The following is a 24,835-nucleotide window of genomic DNA, read 5'->3' on the forward strand; positions in this document are numbered from 1 at the left end:
AGGTTATGACAATTTTATGTACCCTGTTTTGCATTATAACTTTTAGTAATATTTTGTGACTCCTTGGCTTCTCTTGAGGCACAGAATAATGGAAAATCCTAAGCAAGAGCAGATTGGATTTCAAAGCTAATGTTAACATTACTCAGGCTTTACAACAGGCCTTTTGAATACAGAAAGGGATTTCTGCTAGTATGAGCTCATGTGTGGATCAAAGGTAACAAGGTAGCTACTTCAGCCAAAAACCAACAAAAAACATTTAAAAAGGAACAATAAAGGAGTATAGTCACAAAAGTATCTTAGTCATTTAATTTCCTGAAATGGTATGGTGCTAATCTTGTGTGTGAGCTAAACAGTGGACATAAACAATAACACAAATGTCTGCAGTTCTCATTATGACCTGTGGAGGGCAGCAGTACTCCGACGCTGCGTCCGGCCTGCCGAGAAGAAAACGAGGAAGAAGAAGGAGCAGCTAGTGTGGTGTGGAGAGAGCTCTTTCATGTTTGTTCACCTCACTGCTTGTTCGTGAAACGATTCTACAAACCGACAGGATCCGGCAGCATGGCCTTAAATCTCACCATCAACACAGACAACCCGCCTCTGGGTGAGTTTCTCTCCCCTGTCCGAGTGAACGGCAGCTTCATGAAGCGTGCACGCGCCCTCGGTGACAGCCCGACAGCTAGCATGGCTACGTGTCATCAAAACAAACCGGTTTTATGCTTATTGTGCACAAATAACGATTTATCTTTCCCCAAAATTAACATATGTCATACCCAAAACTGTTTTAACTTTTTATTTAGACTGGCACAAATAACCGAAATGCTAAAAAACAAACAAACAAATAAAAGTAAAAGTTTTAAAATTTATTTAAAATTGTGGGATTTAAAGCGGTTGTTGACTTGTTTACTTGTTGGAATATTTGCGGCATTTAGTTTCCTAATATTACTGTTTCTCGGCTTCTTGCAGTCGTGGCACCGACAAATCACAGCACGTGTACAATTTATCAAAATTTCTGCTTTTTGTATATTAAGCACGTTATGTTTAATCCTCTCACTGTCACTGTGGGATCCACATTGAATTAACACATGAATAGCCCTAATGAACTTGAAAATGAAACATTAATAATCAGAGGGACACACAGTTTCAGCCTGGCTGGCACCTGGTTGCCATACGCTTTACGTGTAATATTTTATGGCCATAATAATCGTATTAGCTGACGCCTTGTCTCGTTTCATTTGGTTATTTTCATCATTTCGTATCTTTTCAGTGATTGTTAAATCAAGTTTTGTGTTTGACTAAGCTAGTTATTCCTAACAGTGGCTCTCACGGCGCCCTCTTGTGTGCATTTAAAAAAAGTGCAGGCTGATGCAAGCCATTTGAAACGTGGGTAAGTCAATGCATGGTGAATCTGCATATTTTCACTCTTTGGTTTTGCTTCCACCTGCTCTCTAACTGGAAAGTGTAATAACCTGCTAGGCAATCTCTGAAATTAACATTTGCTCTGTAGAGATAAACCAATTATAACCGTCTGCTCGCAAAAATAAGGTTGTACTGACTGATTGGACGTGACCACAGAAGGAAATATGAGGAAACTGATTAAAAGACAAATAGTTGCTTTTTGTCACACTTTAATTTTGTTAAACAACGTGAACTTTTCTGAGTAGAATGAACCCTAATGTTGCATTTTTTTTGCTATTTGTGCCCAAGTCAACGGGATTACTTCTGTTTCGACATGTTGAAAGCCGATGAAACTGGCCAACAGCACATCTGTGAAATAAATGTGCGCTTAGCTTTCAGCTCATTGCTGATGCTCTTATCCAGTAATGCATAATCGGTCATGTTCTGTGAGGGTGTAAATAATCGAAGCACTTTCCTTGAACCTGCAGGCGCCCTTCTTGCTGCAGAGCATGTGAAGAGCAGCGTGCAAGTGTCTGTGGAGGAAGGCAAGGACACCAAGCTTCACATCTCAGAGTAAGTGGTCTAATTGTCCTCTTTTTGTGATGCTTCAGAGACATTCTGTAACACGTGTATGTGTGTGTTAATAAGTAGGGGGTCACCTTACTTGTTTCCTTTTCTTTCCACAGCTCAGTCCAGTTCAACGATGCCAACTCCATCTGCCGCTACCTGGCCCGGGTTGCTCCTGCCCTCGGCCTGTACGGAACCAACATGATGGAGCAGACTGAGGTGCGTATATTTCAGCGCACTTGAGGATTTTTGTTTGTTTGTTTGTTTAATCGGTTTGAATCCCAGAGCTTTATTTTAAACGGCGTCCTCAGGTGGACCACTGGCTGGAGTTCAGCGCTCGGCGCCTGTGCGATCAGCCCGATCTGACGGGAGCGCTGGGTGACTTGGACCGGGCCCTGTCCCTGCGCACCTTCCTGGTTGGACATGGCGTCACCCTGGCTGACCTGTCCGTTTGGGCTTCTCTCAAGAGTAGGTCACATCCAGTTTTTTTTTTTCCCCCTTTTTATTTGTTTGCAGTTTGGGAGTCTGTGTAGTTCTACACGTAAGCCTTATTGCTACAGATGGTGTATTTCTTTGCTCCACAGGTCTTGGTAACTGGCCAACCCAGGACAAATCTTTTCCTCACGTCAGCCGCTGGTTCTTTTTCCTGAACTCACAGGTTCCCTTCTCTGCTGTGGGGAACAAATACACCAGCAAGAAGGCCCCAGTGAACAAATCCAGTGTGAGTATTATTTCAGTTTTACACACAGTCATGAAACACTTACATTAATTGAATTAGAAATAAAAGATATTTATGAATGTTTCATAATGTTTACACATCATATAACCTGGTGTTGTCCCCATTTAGGAACTAATAAACTGACCTATGAAGATTTTTTTTTTCCTGATTGTTGTTAGTGATCAGTGTGCTGAAACAAGCTGTGATGTTAAAAGTTAAACCACATGTCAGTGGAAACTAAGAAACATTCCTGTTACTGTTTTTGTGTGTTGTAGTCAAACGAGAAGAAGCAGGATGTTGGGAAGTTTGTGGAATTGCCAGGAGCTGAGATGGGCAAAGTGGTGGTTCGTTTCCCCCCGGAGGCCAGCGGGTAAGGCTGAGGTTTTTCAAAAATGCTAAATTTAGAAGGAGTTGAGCGCCTGTCCTTAACTGGAACTGTGTTACTGTTTCTCTGTGAGCAGATATCTTCACATCGGCCACGCAAAAGCTGCCCTGCTCAACCAGTACTACCAGGTCACATTTAAAGGCAAGCTCATCATGCGCTTTGATGACACCAACCCTGAGAAGGAGAAGGAGGACTTTGAGAAGGTCTGGTATTATCACCGAACATAAAAACCTTGTGACTCCATCTTATCATCTTAACATCTTGTTAAGAATGATAACAGTTGTGTTGATCAGATAGAAGGAGAAAAAATAAATACCAGAAAAGCTGCCAACATGGGCTCATTTCACCTCAGGTGATCTTGGAAGATGTTGCCATGCTCCAGATCAAACCTGACCAGTTCACCTACACCAGTGACCATTTTCCCACCATCATGCGTCTGGCCGAGAAGCTGCTCACCGAGGGCAAAGCCTACATCGACGACACCCCTCCAGAGCAGATGAAGCAGGAGCGGGAGCAGCGCGTCGAGTCCAAATGCAGAAACAACAGTAAGCTCATGAAAAGCCGCAGTCCTAAACCTGAGAAAAATGAAGCTCTGCAACAGGAGAGTCGCTCTCCAGGTGTCGAGGGCCACTGTCCTGTAAAGTTTTAGTTGTTTTCCTCTATTCAAATGGTTTAATTTCCTCCTCACCAAATCACCAAGTTCTTTAGAAGCACATTTATAAGTCACCCCTTTGAACCGAGTGTTTTAAAGCGAGAATTCATCTAAAACATGTAGGAGAGGAGTGGAGTTTCTGCGGCAGCATGAACGCTAACATCCGTGTTCTGGTTCTTTTCTCCTGTAGCTGTGGAGCAGAACATGAAGATGTGGGCCGAGATGAAAGCCGGGTCAGAGTACGGTCAGACGTGCTGCATGAGAGCCAAGATCGACATGAATTCCAACAACGGCTGCATGAGAGACCCCACCCTGTACCGCTGCAAGAACACCCCCCACCCCCGCACGGGAGCCACCTACAAGTACTGTGATGAATCATTTGATGAAGCAATTCTTAGACCTCAGACTTTTACTTATGTACACTCAGGTAGTCCCAAAACTGGTTGTAAATTATTCTTTCGCTGTGAGTTGAGTTTGGAGTTTTTGAATCCAGGTAACTATGTGCAGAACTAATCAGGTTGTCAAATTTGACCAATTAGATGAGTGAGGAATTGGGATTTTTCTGTAAAGGAGCATCCCGTAATCTTGTTGCGAGAACCTACATCACCATCCTTATGAGTGAGACTTTCACTTGTCTTGCTGCTGCTGAAAACCTTCTTACTAAGTTGGACTTTTTGTGTTTGTAGTGATTGGAGGCATTAAGGATCGTTTAAAGGAGCCTTTGGTTTTAATAGGCAAGAGGCTAAACTTTAAGTCTTTAGGCAAAACTTCAAACACTTTTAATAGGTCTTATTAATATAAATCCTACAGTGAAGCATGGTGGTGGCAGTATTATGTTCTGGGTGTGCTTCTCCAAGTTACCCATATCCAAATCAAACAGAATGTTGTTCTTCAGGGTTAGACATGAGTTCACTGTAGGAGTTCTTAAATTCACTCAAAACCGATTTCAGGATTGCTCATTTTCAGATCGTGATGATATTCTTCATTCTTTCAGCGTGTACCCTACGTATGATTTTGCCTGCCCCATCGTGGACAGTTTGGAGGGTGTTACCCACGCTCTTAGGACCACCGAGTACCACGATCGTGACGACCAGTTCTACTGGTTCATCAATGCTCTGGGTCTCAGAAAGCCCCACATCTGGGAGTACGCCAGACTGAACCTCAACAACACAGTGCTGTCAAAAAGGAAGCTCACCTGGTTCGTCGACCAGGGATACGTCGATGGGTGGTAGGTTTAATTAGGTTAATCGGGTGTGACACAAATATGTGGTGTTTTGTTCTCCGCTTATATTTCTCGTTGACCTCCGTGCCGTTTTATCTTCTAGGGAAGACCCTCGCTTCCCTACTGTCAGAGGAGTCCTGAGAAGAGGAATGACTGTGGAGGGTTTGAAGCAATTCATAGCAGCTCAGGTATGCTTCACGATCGTAATAAAAAAGGGAATGTGCTTACCGAACCAGGTTTATTCAGATGATAGGATATGCTGTCTTATCTGAAAGTACCTTGGGTCCTTTTACAGGCACTTAAATGTTAAGATCTGCTCACATCTCCTGAAATGTTTGTAACATTTAACAAGATGCTGTAGTCTGACTTAACTGGAGTTGTTTGACTTTATATTTTATCCTGTTTGCCTCAGGGTGGATCGAGGTCTGTGGTGAACATGGAGTGGGACAAGATCTGGGCTTTTAATAAGAAGGTAAGGTCTCAGTTTCTGAACATAAACTTTGTCCAGTTTTTGTTGACGGCACGTTCAGCTTTGCTGCAGCAGCACAAAGAAACACAGAAATAAAATAAATGGTCAATGGGTTTTATTTTAATTTGTTGTGTTACTTTATTACTGTTTGAACAAAATGATGTTTAGTCACACTAATAGCATGGCTGTAGGTTACGGTACAGTATGTGGATGTAGTCTGTCAGTTCTCCAGTTTGATCCAACCTGAAATAGTTCAGTTTAATTGTTCAGTTCTTTCAAGTTGAAGTTATGTGCAATTAATATTTTACCTGCTGCAGATAGCTCTTTGAGGAACCAGAACCAAAGTGGATTGATGTCAATGTTTTAAAACATTTCCTCTCTCAGAGGTTTCATGCAAACGTTTTTTCATAAACCGTCAGTTTCTGAGAACACGATTATTTACACAGAGTTCTGTAGCAGCACCTCCTGTGTATCCTGGGCCACTTCTATCAGGAATATCATAATATTTCTGCTGGAATAATTGTGTAATGCCAAACTGATTGTGGTGAAAAGGCTTAAATACGGGCATTTGCACGAACCACTAAGATTGAAGTTGTTTTAAGATGTCAGAAATACGCTGTGGAAGGGTACCTCATTAATCCAGTTCTGTTCCTCCAAACTGAGGTCATTCAAAGAGCTTTCTGCGGCTGGTAAGATTGTCATTGTTCTCAATCTTTCCACGAAACCTCTCTTCAGTTTGCCTTTTAAACAGCTGCTTCAAGAATAAAAACTTAACTGGAATGTGGAGACACTAAATTATAACGCAGTCCTTAGACTTATTAAAGTACAACTGTGGACCATTTGGATGAATGAATGACTTTTCTAGTTTTTGAGATGTAAAATGTGTTCTGTAGGCCTTGGGGAAGCAACCAGGAAGTGTAACTGTACTGTATAAAAAGGAACCATTAAAGGAGCTGACAGGCTGAAAGCCCCACAGACCTCAGGACCAGCATGGCTTCTGCCTGCTTTGCTGTTAGTTTTCTCTGACATTCCTTCATTTGCCAACTCCTTTTGTTTGCCTCTTCTGTGACCTCTTCCCCAGCCTTCCTCTTACTACCTGAAGCTGAACTAGCTAACCTGCCGTCTCATTCACCAGTTTTTTTTTGTTTGTTCGTTTGTTTGTTTTTGCACCCAGTTTTAACTGTCTGGACACCAGTGCTGCTTCTTCTGTGGTTTTCTTTGCTGGCAGTTTCTGCTCAATCCCAAAGTCAGGCTAAACGCTGAATCTAACAGTTAAACTTTATATAAACAAGTCAGAGCTCAGTTTTATTCAGATGTTCATATCAGCCTTTTGTAGGAGTTGTAGACATGTAATAGGCAGTGACAGATTCAGGTGGAGACTGAAGAGCTTCTTATTTTGTCGTCATAATCATAGTCGGACTGAGGAAAAATTACCATATGTGCATGTTTAGCTAATCCACCGTGGCAAAGTCAGTAAGTGTGCATTTCTGTAAGGTTGAGAGATAAAAATACAAAATTTTCATCAGAAGCTGAGGCAAATATGTTGTAATTAAAGTAGCATTCCTTGGAGAATCGCCTGCTGCCTTGCATGCCAAAGTTTTAAACAAAATATTTTGCCCCATCATGGAGTATGAGTTGAAGGTGACTCGGGTAACACCACAACAAATTTTAGCTCGGAATCTGTAAGGTTCATAAGGTTGGTTAGCTGTGGCGGGCTTTTTGAATCCAGTTATAGATGAACATCCAATAATTACTTTCTGGGAGTTTTATCATGTAGCTCACAAGGTATTTGCTAACAGACAGACAAACATGATCGCCTGCCTTTTATGGTGATAAAGATTGCAAACAAATGCATTACTTGTGGCTGAAGTTTTTTTGTATTTGGAAGTTTTTGTTTTCAGCATCAAATGTTCACTTCTTCTTGGGCTGGAGTTTGGTTCTAAATTGGAGATGCAGCGTACTTTAGCTTTGAACAGTTCTGACGTTGATTTTCAGTCTTCTCATTGGTCTAAATTGAAGTGTTATTTATTTATATAATTTTGCTTTCCTCTTCATTTTTCTTCTTTGTGTATAAAAGGGCTGCTTTGGTGGCATCTAAGAATAATTTCACTTTGCCATTTCGCTGCGCATGTTGTTGATAAAACATAAGACTCTTCAGTCAGAGAACTTGGCGATCTTTGGACTGAGACAAAGTGTGAAGAACAGGCCCAGGAGAACCGTGAACAGTCCATTCTGTGTAAATGTCTTTGCCTCTATCCTCACTCTGTTCCTCCCTCCTTGTACCTGACATTCAACGGCATCTCACTCTTCTGTTTCCAAGCTGCCAGTTAGCTGTCTGAAGGTACTTCTCCGCCACCACCTCCTCCTCCTCCTCCTCCTCCTCATTCTGACCCATCCTGCTTTTGCCACGTGCTGGTTTCCCTAAAAGTCCACCAACAGCCTGCAGTATTTTACCAGCCAAATCAATGCTCAGAAAGTAACTGGTATCAAACAATGCCCTGGCTTTTGAGTGAGACTCTGTAATGCGCATGTTAGGTTCTTGAGTTTTTGTTTTTTGAATTTCAAGCTTTTCCAAGAACAAATGAGAACAATATTCTCAGGATATTGACGTAATTGGAACGAAAGATTTATCCCAGACAATCATTTCCCCCTCCTCGTCATTTCCTCCATCTGTTCCCAACCTTTATCTTTCATTATGAGCCTTTAATCTTTTCTCATATTGTCGTTTTTGTGAAAACTACAGATTTCTGCACATTTCATTTTAGAAACTGACATTAATGATAAGCTCTGTGATGAATGAATTCTGTCCCTGTAGGATAATTATTCTCATGTTGGTCTGGTTGGGTTACCTGGTGTGAGCTTCCTCCTGTCTTACCATGAATTCTGTCACTGATAACTATTTGAAATTAGCATTATGGGCGATATAACCTAAAACTAATATTGCAATACTAGGGGTTTTATCGCAATACCTAATATCAGTTGTTTTTTTGTTGTTTTTTTTTTTTTTAAATCTGTGTATCATTGTTAAATTTAGCCCTATAATGTTGTGGTGAACACACCTTTCTGACCGGTAATCCCACCTCATCTCTGTGGTTTGTGACACCAAAATGAATTTATTCAAATGAATAACAACAAAACACACCAAACCAACTAAATGACCATCTCTCACACAGGATTAGGGCACAGAGAGCCAAACATCTCCCAGGTTTAATGACCAGTAATTAGATCGACAGCCTATTAAATACACTACAATACATGTTATTAGAGAGAGCAGCGAAATATAAAGCGGATACAGCAGGAGATTAATAAAATGATGTAAAAGAATAATGACCACTGTTCCAGGCTACAAGACAGCAGGAACCAGACAAAGTTAGCAGAGTGACCGAAGGACTTACCATTTAATGATGGCATTAATAACAAATCCATCCTTTGACCCATTAATTAGATTCTTTTGTATGAAAGGCAAAGGCCAGTTGTTTTGTATATTATTCTACCATCTCAGAGCGTATTTTTTATTTTTTTTCAGTGTTCTTGGGCTTTTGTTCCCCATTATTTCCCGTTTCCCCTCTCTTCGGATGCATGAACACTATCCCTGCAGGAGAATCTTTGGAGTTTTCTAAATAAAGGAAGTAGTTTTCTGTCTGCTGTGAGTGAAACATCGTTAGAGTTTAGAGAAAACAACTAAACTCCCAGTAAATTAAATGCAGACGGCTAAAACATTAGTGAAAATCTATGCTTGATAGTTGTATAGAGCAATGCACAGTACATTCATTAAGTACATTAGATATTTTTGCCCAGCCCTAATTAGAAACATCAAAAACCAAATAAAAACAATGACTCTGACTGCCGTGATGATTCAGTTCTGGTATGTCTGCTTCTAATTCAGCCTGTGTTAAATAGCATATCTGAATTATGAACACATTCTCCTGTATGTTTCCTGCTGTGTGTTCAACATTTTCCCTCCTGGGTTTTCTTTATCTACCTGTTTGTTTAGTATCTTCTTTAATTCACTCAGCCATCATTAATGTCGAGACTGGCTGGTAAAATAGTGGAAGTGGAAGGTGACTGAATCAGCAGCAGAATAAAAGCTTGACCTGCAAACAAACATGATTCACTCATGAGATCAGCTTGGTTTGTTTTCTGTTGCTCACTTTTTTTTAGTTGGCACTTTCTGAGCTGGGCTGCTCTTATTTTTTATTTTTTTTAAAAGCTTTTCTTTTTGATATCAATTTCAAACAAATTTTAATTTCCACCATTTCCTGCTTTGTCCTTTCATTTCTAAATTTTAGTATCTGCAGATGCGTATCTGACTGTTTCTCCGTGTTTCTCATAAACCCGTTTGTGTCTTCCTTTCTGTGTGTCAGGTCATTGATCCGGTAGCTCCCAGGTACACGGCTCTGTCCGGCTCCTACGTGGTTCCAGTTTCCATCTCGGAGGCAACAGAGGAGATGAAGGAAGTGGCCAAACATCCTAAGGTTAGTGGGTTTAAATGTGGCTGACTGCTTCAGCTGACATTAATACTGATTGCATTCAGAACAGCGTGTTGGATCAGGATGCTCTGGTACATGTAGAGTATTCTGAAAACGTTTCCAGCTGCTTTCAGTTTCTTTGTATTTTACTTACATTCAGTCAGACTTGTTTGTGATCCTTTAAAGTGGTCTGGATCGGTAGTTCTCCGGGCTCTCTGGAGGTCTTCCATATTTTTATATTGAAAAAGGTTGATTGGTTAAAGTATTTCTTTCTTGAGAAATCAGGGCAGCCAATGGGCAACATTCAAATGAGTCTTTACTTTTTTTTTAGTAAATGTTTTTTTTTAATCTGACAAAAAGAACTACTGTTAATATTAACAAGTAATTACCACAGTTGCTTTAAAAACACATATAGGTAAACATTTCATCTTGAACTGAACTGTAACACGCTGAAGTGAGCTGGTCGTTGCAGCAGCTGCTTCATCTTCTTTTTCCTTCTCGTCTTCATGTCTTGTGTTTCACACTTTTACTGTCTACGTCACTGTTCTGCTCACACATGCTCCTGCCCAGGAAATGGGCTGAACATGCTCAGGCTTAGCCAGTGGCGGATTATTTAAAAAAAAATGACCAATATTAACATGATTTGTAGGCCAGCTGTGAAAGCTGTTTGTTAATAGTCACATAGACATCATAGCATTTCATATGGAATCAAATCTTAACAGAGTCTTGATTAAAACCTGGTTGCCAGCGCATCTATTGAGAAGCCGGGTTTTGATAACTGATATAGAAATGCCACGCTGAAAACCAGCATCATTCACATGAATGGGTAGTAGTTTGTCCAGAATGTGTAATGTAGCATAATTTTAGGATGGTGTGGTCCGATTTAAGCTGAGACTTGTTTAAGAGAAATGCATCTTTTCTCCTCATGTGACGTGATGTCTGCAGCAGCACGGTTTATTTCAGTAATTGTTACGAACATCACCAATAGTCGCTGTTATCTCTGTCCAGAACGCAGAGATTGGGATGAAGGAGGTTTGGTACGGACCCAGAGTTCTGGTTGAAGGAGCCGACGCCGAGACGTTCACAGAGGGAGAGACTGTCACTTTCATCAACTGGGGAAATCTCATCATCACCAAGATCAACAAGTAGGTTTAATCAGCTGATCATCATCGTTCATTCGGCGTCGTGTCGCCGTGCCTGCTCACCTCCTCACGTTCTCACCCACAGAGGAGCTGACGGTAAGGTGGTCTCCATGGAGGCCCGCCTGAACCTGGACAACAAAGACTTCAAGAAGACAGCGAAGATCACGTGGCTGGCTGAGACGGAGAAGGCCCCACTGCTGCCCACAATCTGCGTCAACTTCCAGCCACTCATCTCTAAAGCCGTCATTACCAAAGACGACGACTTCAAAGAGTACATAAATAAAAACAGTAAGGTGAGCATCGTGGTCTGTGTGGACCGTGTGGACCGTGTGATGTTTAACATGTGTGTATCCTCAGTGTGCCTAGCTCCGGCATCCTGGACGAGCCCCCAAACTGTATTACCATCGCTTATTCTGAACCAAACACCACCTGGAACATTTGTGTGCAAAATTCTCTCCTTTTATTTCAATAATGTGTTGTGATTGTCTTATTCCCAGTCGGAAGAGAAGATGCTCGGCGATCCGTGCCTGAAGAACCTAAAGAAAGGGGACATCATTCAGCTCCAGAGGCGGGGCTTCTACATCTGCGACCAGCCCTACGAGCCAATCAGGTGAACGACAGCTCAGCGACGTTACACCGTTGTCTCTGCGGTCCTCCACCAATGTCCCACGGTCTGCTCCTAACTGCGTTTGTGTCTGCAGTCCTAACAGCTGTAAGGAGAGTCCGTGTGTCCTGTTTTATATCCCTGATGGACACACCAAGGAGATGCCAACTGCTGGATCCAAGGACAAAAGCAAGAGTCAGGCCTCCAGCAACACTGTGAGTTTTGCTGCGAGAGTGGGGAAAAAAAACATGCAAACATCTTGAAACTCTTTGTCAGAGCTCAGGTTCAGTCTTTCACCCCTTCCCTCAAGACATATTTATAATCAGAAACAATTAGAAAGCTCAGTATTTGCCATTTAAAACTTTGTCTAGACTTAAATTTAGTACAACTGATTAATCAATGGTTGAAATTGCTCTTCCTGTTGTTGTGTTTTGCAGTGAAAGTGGATGCAGCAAAGAGAGTTTCACTATTTAAACAGAAATAAAATGTACTGCATGCCAGTATTTTAGGAAGTTACTGGATACGAGCAAGAAATTGATAACTGGTAAAAAAAAATTACAATTCTTGTTTTGTTTTTTTCTGCATTACTTCAGCCTGCCACCAGTACCAAAGCTGCTCCCACCTCTGCTCCAGCACCGGCCCCAGCTCCGGCTCCCGGCTCCGCTTCTGCTCCTGTCTCAGCAACTGATCTGTTCTCAAGCATTGTAGCACAAGGAGAAGCCGTTCGCAACCTAAAGACTGCCAAAGCTTCCAAGGAGGAAGTGGATAAAGCTGTTCAGCAGCTGCTCTCTCTAAAGGTACCTCAGCTCCAGCTGAAGAAGCTGAAAGTGTATAGTTATATGTGGAAATATGTATTTAAATTTTGCATCTTTTCTCTTGCAGGCTCAATTTAAGCAGCAGACAGGTGTAGACTACAAACCAGGAATGGCTCCTCCCACTTCTGCACCAGCCGCACCAGCTCCTTCAGCTCCCGCCGCCTTGTGTCCGTACACTCGTGTTTCTCAGCAGGGTGAGCTGGTCAGGAAACTGAAAGCAGAGCAGGCACCTAAGGTACTTGATGTTTCTCTTGTCTGCGCTCATGTCCACATCTGTTCGTGTGATTCCCCTCTGTCGTCCAAGTTCACTTATTTGTTCGATGGCATGACACAGATTTATCTGCTCGTCTTCCACATTTATTTATTTTTTGTCCAGTCCTGCAACACAAGTCACTTGTCTCGTCGCCTCCTGCTCTATCCCTGCATGAATTTTCCCGCCGTCGTTCATCTCCCTCTTCCATTCGCATGACAGTCGAGTTTCTTCTCAGATTCTTAGTAACACTGTAAAACAATTTGTCACTGGCACCAGGACCAGGTCGATGCTGCGGTGAAGCAGCTCCTCGCTCTCAAGGCGGAGTTTAAAAAGCTTACGGGTCAGGATTACAAACCAGGGATGGTCACGCCTGCTTCCTCCTCAGCTCCTTCCGCTCCCCCCTCCTCTTCTTCTTCTTCTTCTTCTTCGTCTTCCTCTGGTCTATATGAGCGTGTTGCACAACAGGGGGAGGTCGTGAGGAAACTCAAGTCTGAAAAAGCCCCCAAGGTATTCAAACACTGTTTGTTAAATTAACAGTTTACTTAAATTTAGAAGCACGCTTTAAGAACATGTTGCTGTCAGTTATTTTTTTCTAATCACAGCTATGAGGCTAAATCATGGGTGGATTTATATAGAAACTGATTTTTCTATAAATCTGTGAATCACGATCATGACTGAAAACCACACCAGAGCAAAACGCTTAGAAAAGGTTTATTTTCCAGCTGTGAGTTTAAACCTCTTGGGGGGGATTGTGCTGTGCCGTTACCACATCGTCAGCTGTTCACGTGAATACAAAAGTATTTTCAAATGAACTTAATAGTACCCTTGTTTGTTTCAGGACCAGGTCGATGCCGCCGTGAAGCAGCTGCTTGCTCTGAAAGTCGAATACAAACAGGCGACAGGCCAGGAGTACAAACCCGGAGCGGCTCCAGCCCAGAAGAGCCCTGCCCCAGTCCAGGACAGCCCTGCTCCTGTTACATCTGCTGCCCCCGCGGCCTCTGGCCTTTATGAGAGGGTTGCTGAGCAAGGAGAGGTGGTCAGGAAACTGAAGGTTCAAAAAGCCCCTAAAGTGAGTTTTACCAGTTTTCCCTGTTCGATTTGTTTTTATTTTGCAGCATTCAGTAGTTAATCGCCTGCGAGTGCTGCTTCGACTGAACGTTTCTCTTTAAACTGTTCGTCAGGATCAGATAGACGCTGCAGTGAAGCAGCTTCTGGCTCTGAAGGCAGAGTACAAACAGCAGACCGGTCAGGACTACAAGCCTGGTGTTCAGGCTCCAGCACAGACCCAGGCCAGCGCTCCCTCTGCTCAGTCCAGTCCTCCTCCACAGGCTCAGGAACTTTTCTCACAAGTGGCCCAGCAGGGGGAGCTGGTGAGGAAGCTGAAGACAGACAAAGCTGCTAAGGTAAGGAACCAATCACAAGTTGTTTTATTTTAATTAATGCACGGCAGCTCAGACAGAAGGTGATAAGAAAATGTTAAGAACATCAGCTGGTCTGTTCACACACGGACCTAACTGCAGCTAGTTTTGAGAAAAATGATCACTGTTGTCTTGATGTAGGAGCAGGTGGATGAAGCCGTGAAAACTCTTCTGGAGCTGAAGAGCAAGTACAAGTCTCTCACTGGGGAGGACTACAAACCAGTGAGTGCTGCTGGAGCTGCTGGAGGAGAGGACAAAAACCGCAAGGAGAGAGAGAACAAGTCTGAGAAACAGGGAGGAGGAGGAGGAGGGAAGAAGGGGAAAGGAGACAAGGCTGGTCAAGGCAAGGAGGCTTCTGGAGGAGCAGGAGGCTCAGGAGAGGGTCAAGGCCCAAAGAAACAAACACGGTGAGAGGATGAAGACTGGTGGAAGGAGAGCTGGAGGAGCACAGCTAAACAATGATTACCTGTCTTAGCTTTCTGTCACCACATGTTATGTTTTAAACAAAACAGAATTGGAGAGCTGTTACCGGTGAATTTAAGTCAAATATGAATAAACATTGAGGAACAAAATGTTGTTCTGCTTTTTGCATCACTAAGTGCAGATTTATCCTGTTACATCCCCATTTTTGAAATGCGTTAAGTTTGGTAAGGTAAGGGGGAAAATCTCAGAAATGCTCTGCAGATGACGGCTGCGTTACAGCTGTTTGTTTACTGAAATTACCGGGAAACTAGTTTAAATGTCTTTCAATAAAAAGGCATCTTTACTGAGTCTCTTTCTCAGACTTCAGGTGGAAACTTCCTTTTAGTAAAACCTCTTCTGAAAAGGATCGAGAAGTCAACATGTTAATTTATTATTTTACCACACCTGTAGTTTAGCAGGAGTTGTCTGTATTGATGCGGTGCTAAAACACGGGCACGTTTGGTACTTGAGAATGTTGATGTGGACACAGAAGATGGATCATTTGGTTGGATAATCGTCCACTGCTGTGCTTTAAAGACAGAAGAAGAGTTTTTATATTCAATATGGTGAGTCTGACTGGTCGATGTGGTTTTTGTTTGCACTATTTTTGCTTGTTGGCTGCCGTCAGCCCTGGCATTGGGCGTTTCAAGTTTTGTTGTCACTGCACTGCTAAATGTGTGTATTTGTTTTCTTAGGCCTGGCATGGCTCAGGGATTGACATTGTTGGTTCACAGTGAAATATCTGTACAGAAATATCTTTAACACTGATAATTCCCAGGTGTATAATCTTATAGATTCTGGTTTTCTGACTTTTACTCTTAGTAACATGACGACAACATTTTTTATTTGTAAGGTTTTTATGATGGTTTATTTTAGAATTATTACAGAATTTATGCACATATTTTTAAAGTTTTGTCCAGAGTTGCTCCTTACAAGCTATGTGTGATTTGGTCAGCCATTTTATTTGTAGTTAGACTTCGACTGTGCGTCCTCAGAACTGTGTGTCAGATGCTCAGTTAGGAGGAGTGGAAAAACAGGGCTCGTTTCACACACTATCGTAGTTTCAGCTGACATTCCTTTTGGCGCCACCAGCAACACCCGAATCTGACTTTGAGCTGCATGTTACTGAACGACCATCCACGCCGACATTCCCACCAGCCCCAGCGCATTCTGCCAGCTGCTAATCGGCTAATGTTAGCATGCTAACACATTAAACTGAGATGTTGGTTTTGCTGAATATTCCACCTGCACAGCATCAGAGTTTAAATAATGTCCTGGTGAGCGTGTTAGCATGAGTTTCAAACCATCATTCAAAGACTTGATTTAAAAAAAGAGGGGTTTTGATGTGAATATTTTGTTGTTTCGAAAATGTGAAAAGTACAGAAAATAACTTTTGTTCCTCAAATATACATGAAACAGTCCCAACTAATAGCTGTCCAAAAAGGATCATTTATACAGTTTTGTATGATCAGTTTGCAGCTTTAAACTAACTTGCTTTGAGTGGAATAATAAACTAAAATGGAAAGTGCTATTTTTTTTTTTACTCCTTTATCTTCAAATCCTGCATCTTGATTTTTGTTTTTCTGCAAAACTGAAATGATGTAACACTAAAGTAAAATTTGTACTGCTATTCATTTATTCTGAATAGGATCTGCTTTTCTGGTTATATTGTGGTTGGCCTCAGAGTAACTCTCCTGTGTGCCTCCTGTCAGGTTGGGTTTGGAGGCTAAGAAAGAGGAGAACCTCGCCGACTGGTACTCCCAGGTGAGTCTCCATCACTCCAGATGCCTTCCTCTTGTGTTTCAGCGTTCAAGCTGTGCGACGCTTCCCATTGTCTTGCCTTTCAGGTCATCACTAAAGCAGAGATGATCGAGTACTACGATGTGAGCGGCTGTTACGTGCTGCGGCCCTGGTCCTACTCCATCTGGGAGGCCATCAAAGACTTCTTCGACAAAGAAATTAAGAAACTCGGGGTGGAGAACTGCTACTTCCCCATGTTCGTCTCTCAGGCCGCCCTAGAGAAGGAGAAGTCCCACATTGCAGACTTTGCTCCTGAGGTAAAAAAAAAAAAATCCAAGTGTTTTTCTCATTTTAAAATTAAATAAATAGGAAAATGTAGATTTCAGAACAATAAGTAACGATGTGTTGAAGGAGGCTAAACAGGATTCCTCAAAGCTTTATTTTATGTATTCTATTTCACTTTTAATGTCTGTAAAATTTAAATTAACTGTATATAAAAATGTACCTTGAAAGTGAAATCAACCAATTAGGTTTCTCTTCAGGAAAGGTTTTGTGTGAGAGATAATCCAAATGTGAAGAACTGCATGAAGGTGGTGTTAAAAAAACAGTCAAAGAGACTATGTACAACCTCAGGATAGAACTTCAGAGCTGGAAATGTACATTAAAGTAAATAAAACAATCATCGGTGGCGTCTCCTGGTTCCAGGTTGCCTGGGTGACTCGCTCGGGGAAGACTGAGCTTGCCGAGCCCATCGCTGTCAGACCCACCAGTGAGACAGGTCAGGAAAAAAACTGGTCCTCCTTGGTGGAATCTGACCAGAAGATCGAAACAATGAACATTTTTGAACTGTGCAGCATGTGTTGATTGATTTTTACAGATTTGTTTTGTTTTTCTGTGTCTTCAGTGATGTATCCAGCCTACGCTAAATGGGTCCAGTCCCACAGAGACTTGCCAATCAAACTCAACCAGTGGTGTAACGTTGTGGTCAGTAAACGCATCGTGCCTCACCTGTTACATGTCGGTTACAAGTTTGCTTCTGCGCTGGCTTCTTGCCTCTCTTGTAACCACCTCTCGTCCGCGCCTCCTTTCAGAGATGGGAGTTCAAACACCCCCAGCCCTTCCTGAGGACTCGGGAGTTTCTGTGGCAGGAGGGACACACAGCTTTTGCTACGAAGGAGGAGGCAGCCGAGGAGGTAACAGACCTGACAGAACCGCCTCAGTCTCTGTGTAAAAGACGGACAAAGGTGCGACCAGTCCTGCTTTGTGCTCCGCATGTGTAGGTGCTGCAGATTCTGGATCTGTATGCCAGGGTGTACGAAGAGCTGATGGCCATCCCTGTGGTGAAGGGCAGGAAGACGGAGAAGGAGAAGTTCGCTGGAGGAGATTACACAACCACCGTGGAGGCGTATATCTCTGCCAGCGGCCGAGCCATTCAGGTCAATACTCTGAACCTCTTCATTTATCAGAATCTATAAACGTTGCTTAAATCCAAATAAAATCACACACAAAAAGGTGAAAAAAAATAGATGAAGCTGCAGTGGAGATATACAAATTCATGTTTAAAGCAATGTTGAAAATGGCACTTTTCAACATCTGTTCTGATGAGCACGCCTGTTAACAGGAGAGTTGTTCACATGCAGGATCAGCTGACTGAGCTGCATTAAAGCCATCTGCTACCCAGAAAAAGATCCAGTGGAAGATGAAACAATGTAGGTGTTAAGCAGGATGAAAATGGAGGATGCAAAGGAAGAAAGTTGAGCCATTTCTCTCCTCAAACATCATGAGAAGAGTGCAATCTATGACAAATAAAGGGAATAAGAATGGAGCATTGAATAGGAAGCAGCAGGAATATCAAAAGTGCATTATTATACCTGTCAGAAACCAAGCTGCAGGAACTTATTCCAGAATCTGTTGTCTCTTTTTAAAATCACTTTTAAGTCTATAAATGCAGACAGATTCTGCACACTGAGCATAAGTTTCTTCAACTTCTTCAGCTCATTTAAACAACATAATGCTATTACTTTTTAAAATCTCTATTTACTCATGTCTGTTATACTTTTTTATTTTATTTTACCAGTATTAATTCCGCACCAGTGTCATTTATTTAGTGTATTAATAAAGTTTTTATAAATTTGATTCCGCCTTCTCAGGGTGCTACATCCCACCATCTGGGTCAGAACTTCTCCAAGATGTTTGAGATTGTGTTTGAGGATCCCAAGAAGCCCGGTGAGAAGCAGCTGGCTTTCCAGAACTCCTGGGGCATCACAACCAGGACCATCGGTGTCCTCACCATGGTCCACGGAGACAACATGGGCCTCGTGCTCCCGCCCAGAGTGGCCTGCCTGCAGGTGGACGATCAGACTCTCAGAGTTCATTCATTAGGCACAATGCCTTTTTTTTTTTTTTTTTTACCACATTAGCAGTAGTGTACAAATAAAACTGTCTTTTCACAGGTTGTCATCATCCCATGTGGAATCACTGCTTCCCTGCCAGAAGAGGAGAAGGAGGCACTGTTGGCCCAGTGCTCCAAGTACCTGAGCAGGCTGCTGGGTGCTGGCATTAGGGTGAAGACTGACTTCCGAGACAACTACTCCCCAGGGTGGAAGTTCAACCACTGGGAGCTAAAGGTCATTTATATTATTTAATAATAACTGTGTAATTGGTGTTTTTATTTGGAATAAAGTATTAACTGTAGGGAGGGAGGGGGGGTTAAATCTAGTCATTAGTCAGGAATAAAATGATTACAAGAATAAGCATCAGAGTAGACTAGGGTAATTTATCCCGCTTCTCTCATACAGGGAGTCCCGATCCGTCTGGAAGTGGGCCCCAAAGACATGCAGCAGAAGCAGTGTGTCGCAGTGAGGAGAGACTCGGGAGCAAAGGTGATAATCCCAGAGGCTGATGTGGAGAAGAAGCTGGTCGTCATGTTGGAGGACATCCAGAACAGCTTGTACAAGAAGTAAGACAGACAGCTACACTTACACAGAGCAAACACTGAAACCTTAAAGGAAAAACAGCACATCAGCATTTCAGCACGATGGCATTTTAAAATGAGTGTCAGATTTTGAGATGATGATAAACAAGTTGTGAAAATTGCTTGATTCTCCTGCTATATGATGTAGAACATCAACACAAGGTGTTAGAGAGGCACAAAGGACCAACCAGGGACAAAGTGACAATAGAAATAATATATTCAAGCTTGGAGAAATGAATTTATAATATCTATAAGAAACACTTAATGAAAAAGTCTTTAATGTGTTTTTTTTTTTTTTTTCAGAGCTTCAGATGACCTGAAGAGTCACATGGTGGCTGCAGACACGATGGAAAAGTTCCAGAAAGACTTGGACCAGGGCAGAGTGAGTTACCAAACTACGACGCAGACATTACACCGCTTTCCTCAGCAGAGGAAATAATCAGTGACACATTTGTCTTCCTCGATAGATTGTTCAGATCCCGTTCTGTGGTCAAATCGAATGCGAGGACTGGATTAAGAAAATTACCACCAGGTACGTCCAAATTAACTAGAAAGACCTTCCAATCCAATCCAGATTTAGCTTCATTTTGTAGTTTTAGCAGGGTCAATTCAGCCACAGTAAAATAAAATAAATTGTGCTTTTTTTCTCTCCTGTAGGGACCAGGACCTGGAGCCTGGAGCTCCATCCATGGGAGCCAAGGGTCTCTGCATCCCCTTCTCTCCCCTGAAGACCCTGCAGCCCGGTCAGATGTGCATCAGCGGCAAGGAGCCTGCTCAGTATTATACTCTGTTTGGACGCAGCTACTGAAGACCTGCTTCCTGAGACCAGCCATTGCTGTAGAAAAGGGCTTTCCCACCTCCTCCAACCTGTCTGATTCCTAATCTTATGTGGGCGTTTAAGCTAAAAAAAAGGGTAACTAACTTGTGGGCTTCAAAACGAAAATGTCTTTTATATTTTTTTGTTTCTTTTACGTTAGCACTGTTGTATAATGATTGAAAGGAATTCAAGAGAGAGACTGTAAACTTCTGTAATCATATCTGCCCTCAAATAGCTAATTTCTATTCAAAGGCAGTCCATGTCCCTGCCTAAACAGAGACGGAAATGTCTAATCTAATATCTAAGGTTTCTAATATCTAATAAGGAATATCCTGGAATCCTAAATACATTTGGTGTCATAGCTTTGAGTCATTATTTATAAATGAAGTGAGTCAGAGCTTTTTTAAAAATCTGGAAAACTAATAAAGAACAATTAGTAATAAAATTATTTCTTATTATTTCCTATATTAGTTACTGAGGAAAAGTACTGTTTGCCTGCCACCAGTTCTGTCATTTGGAGCCAAACTGCCTCACAAACTCTGTGGATACTCAGGCTTAGAGTGAGAGTGTAAAAGTTACATCTTTGTCATCTCAGTGTGGTTCGTAACGTATATCTGTTGTAAGGCACTTTTTATAGTTAAGTCAGTAATGAAGCCTCCTGTCACCTCTGTTCCACAAAATACCTTTGCTGCCTGTGTATAATAAAGCAGTCAACATGGAAAACTACTGTGAGTTCTGACGAGTTTGTTTGAAAACGTGACCCAAGATGCTTTTAGGCCCTGACGTGCTCACATCAACTCTTCTAGTGCTCCAGGATGGTTTCAGTAATTTTTTTAAAAATCACAAAGTCGTATCTGCACACCATTTTAAATTATTTTACGAAAAAAAAAATGTATATATATACTTTTCCTTGCTGTGTAAAAAGCTGTGAAATACAGCTTTTAACTTGACATCAGAAGTCCAAATATTTACAGATTTAGGAAAAAATTAATTCTCTGGAGATAATTTTCAGCCAGACGTGTTCTGGCTAATAAGCACTTGTCTCGTAGAGTGTAGTAAAATCCAATTGAAATCAATATCTATTTTAGCATCAGTTTTAGGATTCCTGCTCCCGTCTTATCAGCGATCGGTGTGTCTTTTATTTTGGAAAATCCCACACCGGAAGTGATATCCTTCGCAACTTCCGTCGCGGAATTCCTCCTTTTCCAGTCCGAGCTGTCAGTTCAGGGAAGCTGCTGTGTTGCTCTAAACGTCTTTTTACGGAAAGAAAAATAATCCAAAAACAAAAATGAGCGACAAAGGCCTCTCGGACGAGTCGGTAGCAGCAGCTTGTAAAGACGGAGACCCTGTAACTAAGGTAGTGTTTCACTTTTCGTTGGACCAAAACTTAACACCAGACAGGCCAGCTTCGACTCCACCGCAGGGCAACCTGCTGTTCGACTTGAGTCCATTGTCGGACAGATTCCTTCACGCGACGCGGGGCTATCTTTTGTCGGCGGCGGAGAGGGGGATTCGGTTTATTTCGACGGCTGCTGTGAATATATTTCAACCGGAACGGGTCGAGCTTGATTTAGGTTAGCTTAGTTGTCGAGTGGCTAAAAAAAAGAGGTTGGCGGGGTGGTGGAAAAAGCTCAGACGTCGAAAACGTGCGGAACGAGTCTGTCTGCAAGGAAATAGCCGCTCTTCTTAGGCAGCAGAAAGTTTGTGTTTGCGGGAGGTGCAGTCAGAGCAGAGGGCCGGGCTGAGAGAAGTCCCTGCACGCCAGGAAAGGATGAAGACTTGTCCTGCGCCTGTCCTGTTCAGCTTGAGTAAAAGCATAAATAAGACTTTCAGGCAGCTGACGTGTGTGTGTGTGTGTTGCTGCACTTTGTTTGACAGCCTCACAAGTTTCAAAGATGTCTTCATTATTGGCAAAGTAGTGCACAGCACCTCAGGAACAATAGCAAAAAGTTAGTTTTATTCTGCTTGATAACAAAGCTGCAGTGTGTCACATTTACATGCAGCTAAGAGGACTTGATGTGAATTGAAATGACTTAAAATTCACCATGACATTTTGAGGTATGGGGTATTAGGACTGTCTCCAGACACAGAGATGGCACCCATCTGTGAAATGAACAAACCCTCATAGTGGGCTTTTTGTGCACTTTAAAGAGAAACTAGAGCACAAAATCTAAGGCAGACTTTGTGGTTAGACAGAGCGTGCACTCCATTAGTTTTGGTACGTTTATCCAATCTGAACACTGAATGACTTGCAAATTTGATATACAAGCGGCGTCCAATTGTTCGCTTTTTTGAGCAGCAATTTGACGTGACAGGTAAAACATGTTTGTGTTAAATGTAGGGGAAGTTAACAGAACGTCATCCAAACAGGTCTGTATGTATTTCATGCCACAGGAACAACTTTGTGTTTTGCTGAAACCCCCTTTTTTTGACCCAGGATCAAATTTGAATTGGCTTCGTGGAAGTGAAGCGAACGAAGGATCATCTTCGTGAAGAGGCGTTCCAGTGCAAGGATATAATAGATCTTGATCTTTAAGGGACTCTTACTACCCTTGACTGCCACGATCGATTTAGATGTTAGTGGCTGAGATGCTAAATGGCACACAGTGTGTTGGGAGCAAGGAAAGAGAGGAGAGAGGAAAATGTAGATTTATTGCAACTGATATCGTCATGCAATATTCAACAATGTTGTAATTGAATGGGTCTTGTTTTTACAGTTTCTAGTGTTATTTTATGTGAGAGTTATTGAGATATCAGTCTCTTTAGATGCTGCAATATGTTCTTAATAACAGGAATATACGTGTGTGTGTGCGCCTTTTAAAGTTGGACAGTAGTTCGATATGAGAGTTCATGCAGAGATAGTCATTTGCCACCGATAGTAGAAAATATTCACCGTCGTTGCAGACTGACTTGTGTTGTAAGCTCTGTCGCCAAGCAACCCAAAGCTCCGCTCTTGTACCACACCTGTAGGCAACACCTACCAACAGTCACACTTTGACTCACTGGGATTGTTGTACCCACTGTGTGTCCGTGTTTGTAAAAGCGCTCGTGTCTTGTGTGTCTTTGTTTCAGGATTTCATGATGCAGCAGACCATGCTGAGGGTGAAAGATCCGGTTAAATCTCTGGATTTCTACACCAGAATCCTCGGCATGACGTGAGTGTGTGTGTGTGTGTGTTTCAGTTCAGTCTGCATCTGTGTTTTTTTAGAATAACAGTCAGGTTAAAACAACCAGAAGTAAGAAGAGGAGGAGGAGGCTTCCATGAAAGTTGAGTAAAGAAGGAAAAAAAAAACAAATCACAGAAACAATTCACTTGGGAATGGAGAATTTAAAAAAAAATAGATTTAGACAAAATGTCTGCTTTATCCAGTTTTTCTCTGTATGTGATCTGTTCCTCAACATAAAACAGGTTTTGTGAGCAGTTTTTTCAAACTTTGCTCAGTATCTCACTAAGGGAAGAGCCTTCAGGTGTGGTCGGTTGTGGAAGCTCCAACACCACCGAGCCTCTCTCTGACAGACCAATACACGCTTGGCACAGGGGTGCTGTCCCACTTTATAAGCACCCCTGCCTTACTCTTGGCATTCTCGCTTTCTTCTAAGTGAATATCAGTATCAGTATGGTGCTCCAGCTGTCCAAGCCTGGATCACTCATTTAACTGTTCGTCAACTCAGCCTTCAAGGTTAGTCCTGAATGTGTTTTTTTTAGGGTGGTTTGACCTGTTGTTTCATTGTTTTGTTAGGAAAAGTTCAAAAGTGGTGGGTTTCTTTTGCACTGTGGTGGACTTCCTTTTTATATTTAGATCCTATTGCTGTTTTTTGCTACCTCAAGCTGTCAAGGCTGTGTGCTAGCTAAATGGCTACCACCGGTTCCACTCAGGGGAAAATGGGCAGCAGCAAGACAAAGGATGTTGTGTCCCGTCCTTGCCCAGCCTCCTGCAGACCCACCATCTTTGGGAAGGATCCCCATCCCCTCTGCATCCTATTCATGGGGGTGAAACACGCCCAGGAGGCGCTGGCTGACCCTGGCTCATGCAACCAATGCCATAGTCACACAAATAATAAACAAATCACTGAAATCTTGTTATGTTCCACTGCCTCTTAAAACAGCTGTCAATAAACCTCTTCTAAAGAAATCTACCCTGAATCCAGATATTCTTTCCAATTATCGCCCAATTTCACATCTTCCTTTTCTGTCAAAAGTGCTGGAAAAAGCTGTTGCCGCTCAGCTGCAGCTTCATCTAGAAAAAAACTCTCTATACGAGAAATTTCAGTCTGGGTTTCGTTCTGCTCACAGCACTGAGACCGCTTTGCTGAGAGTTACTAATGACATCCTCTTGGCAGCTGATGCTGGGTTTACATCTCTCCTTGTTCTCCTTGACCTAACTGCAGCCTTTGACACTGTGGACCATAACATCCTACTACACCGTCTTCATGTGGAGGTCGGTCTCTGTGACACTGTTCTGGACTGGTTTACATCTTTTCTCTCTAATCGGCTGGAATGTGTTAGCCTTGGTAAGGCCAAGTCCCAGGCTGTCTCTGTCTCCTGTGGTGTCCCACAGGGGTCAGTATTAGGGCCCCTGCTGTTTTCCCTCTATATGCTGCCTTTGGGTCAAATTATTAATCGACATAACATCTCTTTTCACTGCTATGCCGACGATATACAACTCTACATTAGAATTGGAGCATCATCATCACCATTCTCTCTCAATGCCTTCACTACTTGCCTGGAGGAG

The 24,835-nt window shown here is 42.4% G+C and overlaps 2 protein-coding genes across 3 annotated transcripts in view; both read left to right on the forward strand.

The window, feature by feature from the left end:
- The first annotated feature begins 430 nt into the window (after window positions 1-430).
- On the forward strand, window positions 431-20,828 carry eprs1 (glutamyl-prolyl-tRNA synthetase 1). Of its 2 annotated transcripts, XM_017425875.3 has the most exons (35): window positions 431-601; window positions 1,884-1,968; window positions 2,082-2,181; window positions 2,274-2,430; window positions 2,547-2,683; window positions 2,956-3,050; window positions 3,142-3,268; window positions 3,418-3,610; window positions 3,908-4,079; window positions 4,712-4,945; window positions 5,043-5,127; window positions 5,352-5,411; window positions 9,773-9,883; window positions 10,886-11,022; window positions 11,105-11,312; window positions 11,517-11,629; window positions 11,721-11,838; window positions 12,217-12,420; window positions 12,506-12,673; window positions 12,968-13,198; window positions 13,530-13,760; window positions 13,873-14,094; window positions 14,251-14,516; window positions 16,284-16,335; window positions 16,419-16,628; window positions 17,017-17,089; window positions 17,216-17,295; window positions 17,403-17,504; window positions 17,592-17,747; window positions 18,462-18,659; window positions 18,765-18,938; window positions 19,110-19,270; window positions 19,589-19,667; window positions 19,753-19,817; window positions 19,943-20,828. In XM_017425875.3, the coding sequence occupies exons 1-35, from the start codon at window positions 559-561 to the stop codon at window positions 20,091-20,093; spliced, it is 4,998 nt and encodes a 1,665-aa protein (XP_017281364.1). In that variant the 5' UTR covers window positions 431-558; the 3' UTR covers window positions 20,094-20,828. The 2 variants fall into 2 exon arrangements, with proteins under 2 accessions (XP_017281364.1, XP_017281365.1); XM_017425876.3 differs by lacking the exon at window positions 12,968-13,198.
- A 459-nt stretch (window positions 20,829-21,287) lies between these two features.
- glo1 (glyoxalase 1) overlaps window positions 21,288-24,835 on the forward strand; it is a 7,546-nt gene continuing 3,998 nt past the window's right edge. The window contains exons 1-2 of the mRNA XM_017425865.3: window positions 21,288-21,459; window positions 23,175-23,257. Of these exons, the coding sequence (XP_017281354.1) occupies window positions 21,391-21,459; window positions 23,175-23,257 (152 nt within the window). The 5' untranslated portion in view covers window positions 21,288-21,390. The remainder of the gene's footprint in view (window positions 21,460-23,174; window positions 23,258-24,835) is intronic.

Source organism: Kryptolebias marmoratus, linkage group LG15 (assembly GCF_001649575.2).
Source record: "Kryptolebias marmoratus isolate JLee-2015 linkage group LG15, ASM164957v2, whole genome shotgun sequence".
NCBI lineage: Eukaryota > Metazoa > Chordata > Actinopteri > Cyprinodontiformes > Rivulidae > Kryptolebias > Kryptolebias marmoratus.

What these genes read in the sequence shown, in the direction of transcription:
- eprs1 (XM_017425875.3), top strand. Translation starts at nt 559, where the DNA reads ATGGCCTTAAATCTCACCATCAACACAGACAACCCGCCTCTGG. An exon ending in GTCCAAATGCAGAAACAACA is followed by an intron (nt 3,611 to 3,907) that starts GTAAGCTCATGA and finishes TTTCTCCTGTAG; the next exon opens with CTGTGGAGCAGAACATGAAG. An exon ending in AGACAGACAAAGCTGCTAAG is followed by an intron (nt 14,095 to 14,250) that starts GTAAGGAACCAA and finishes GTCTTGATGTAG; the next exon opens with GAGCAGGTGGATGAAGCCGT.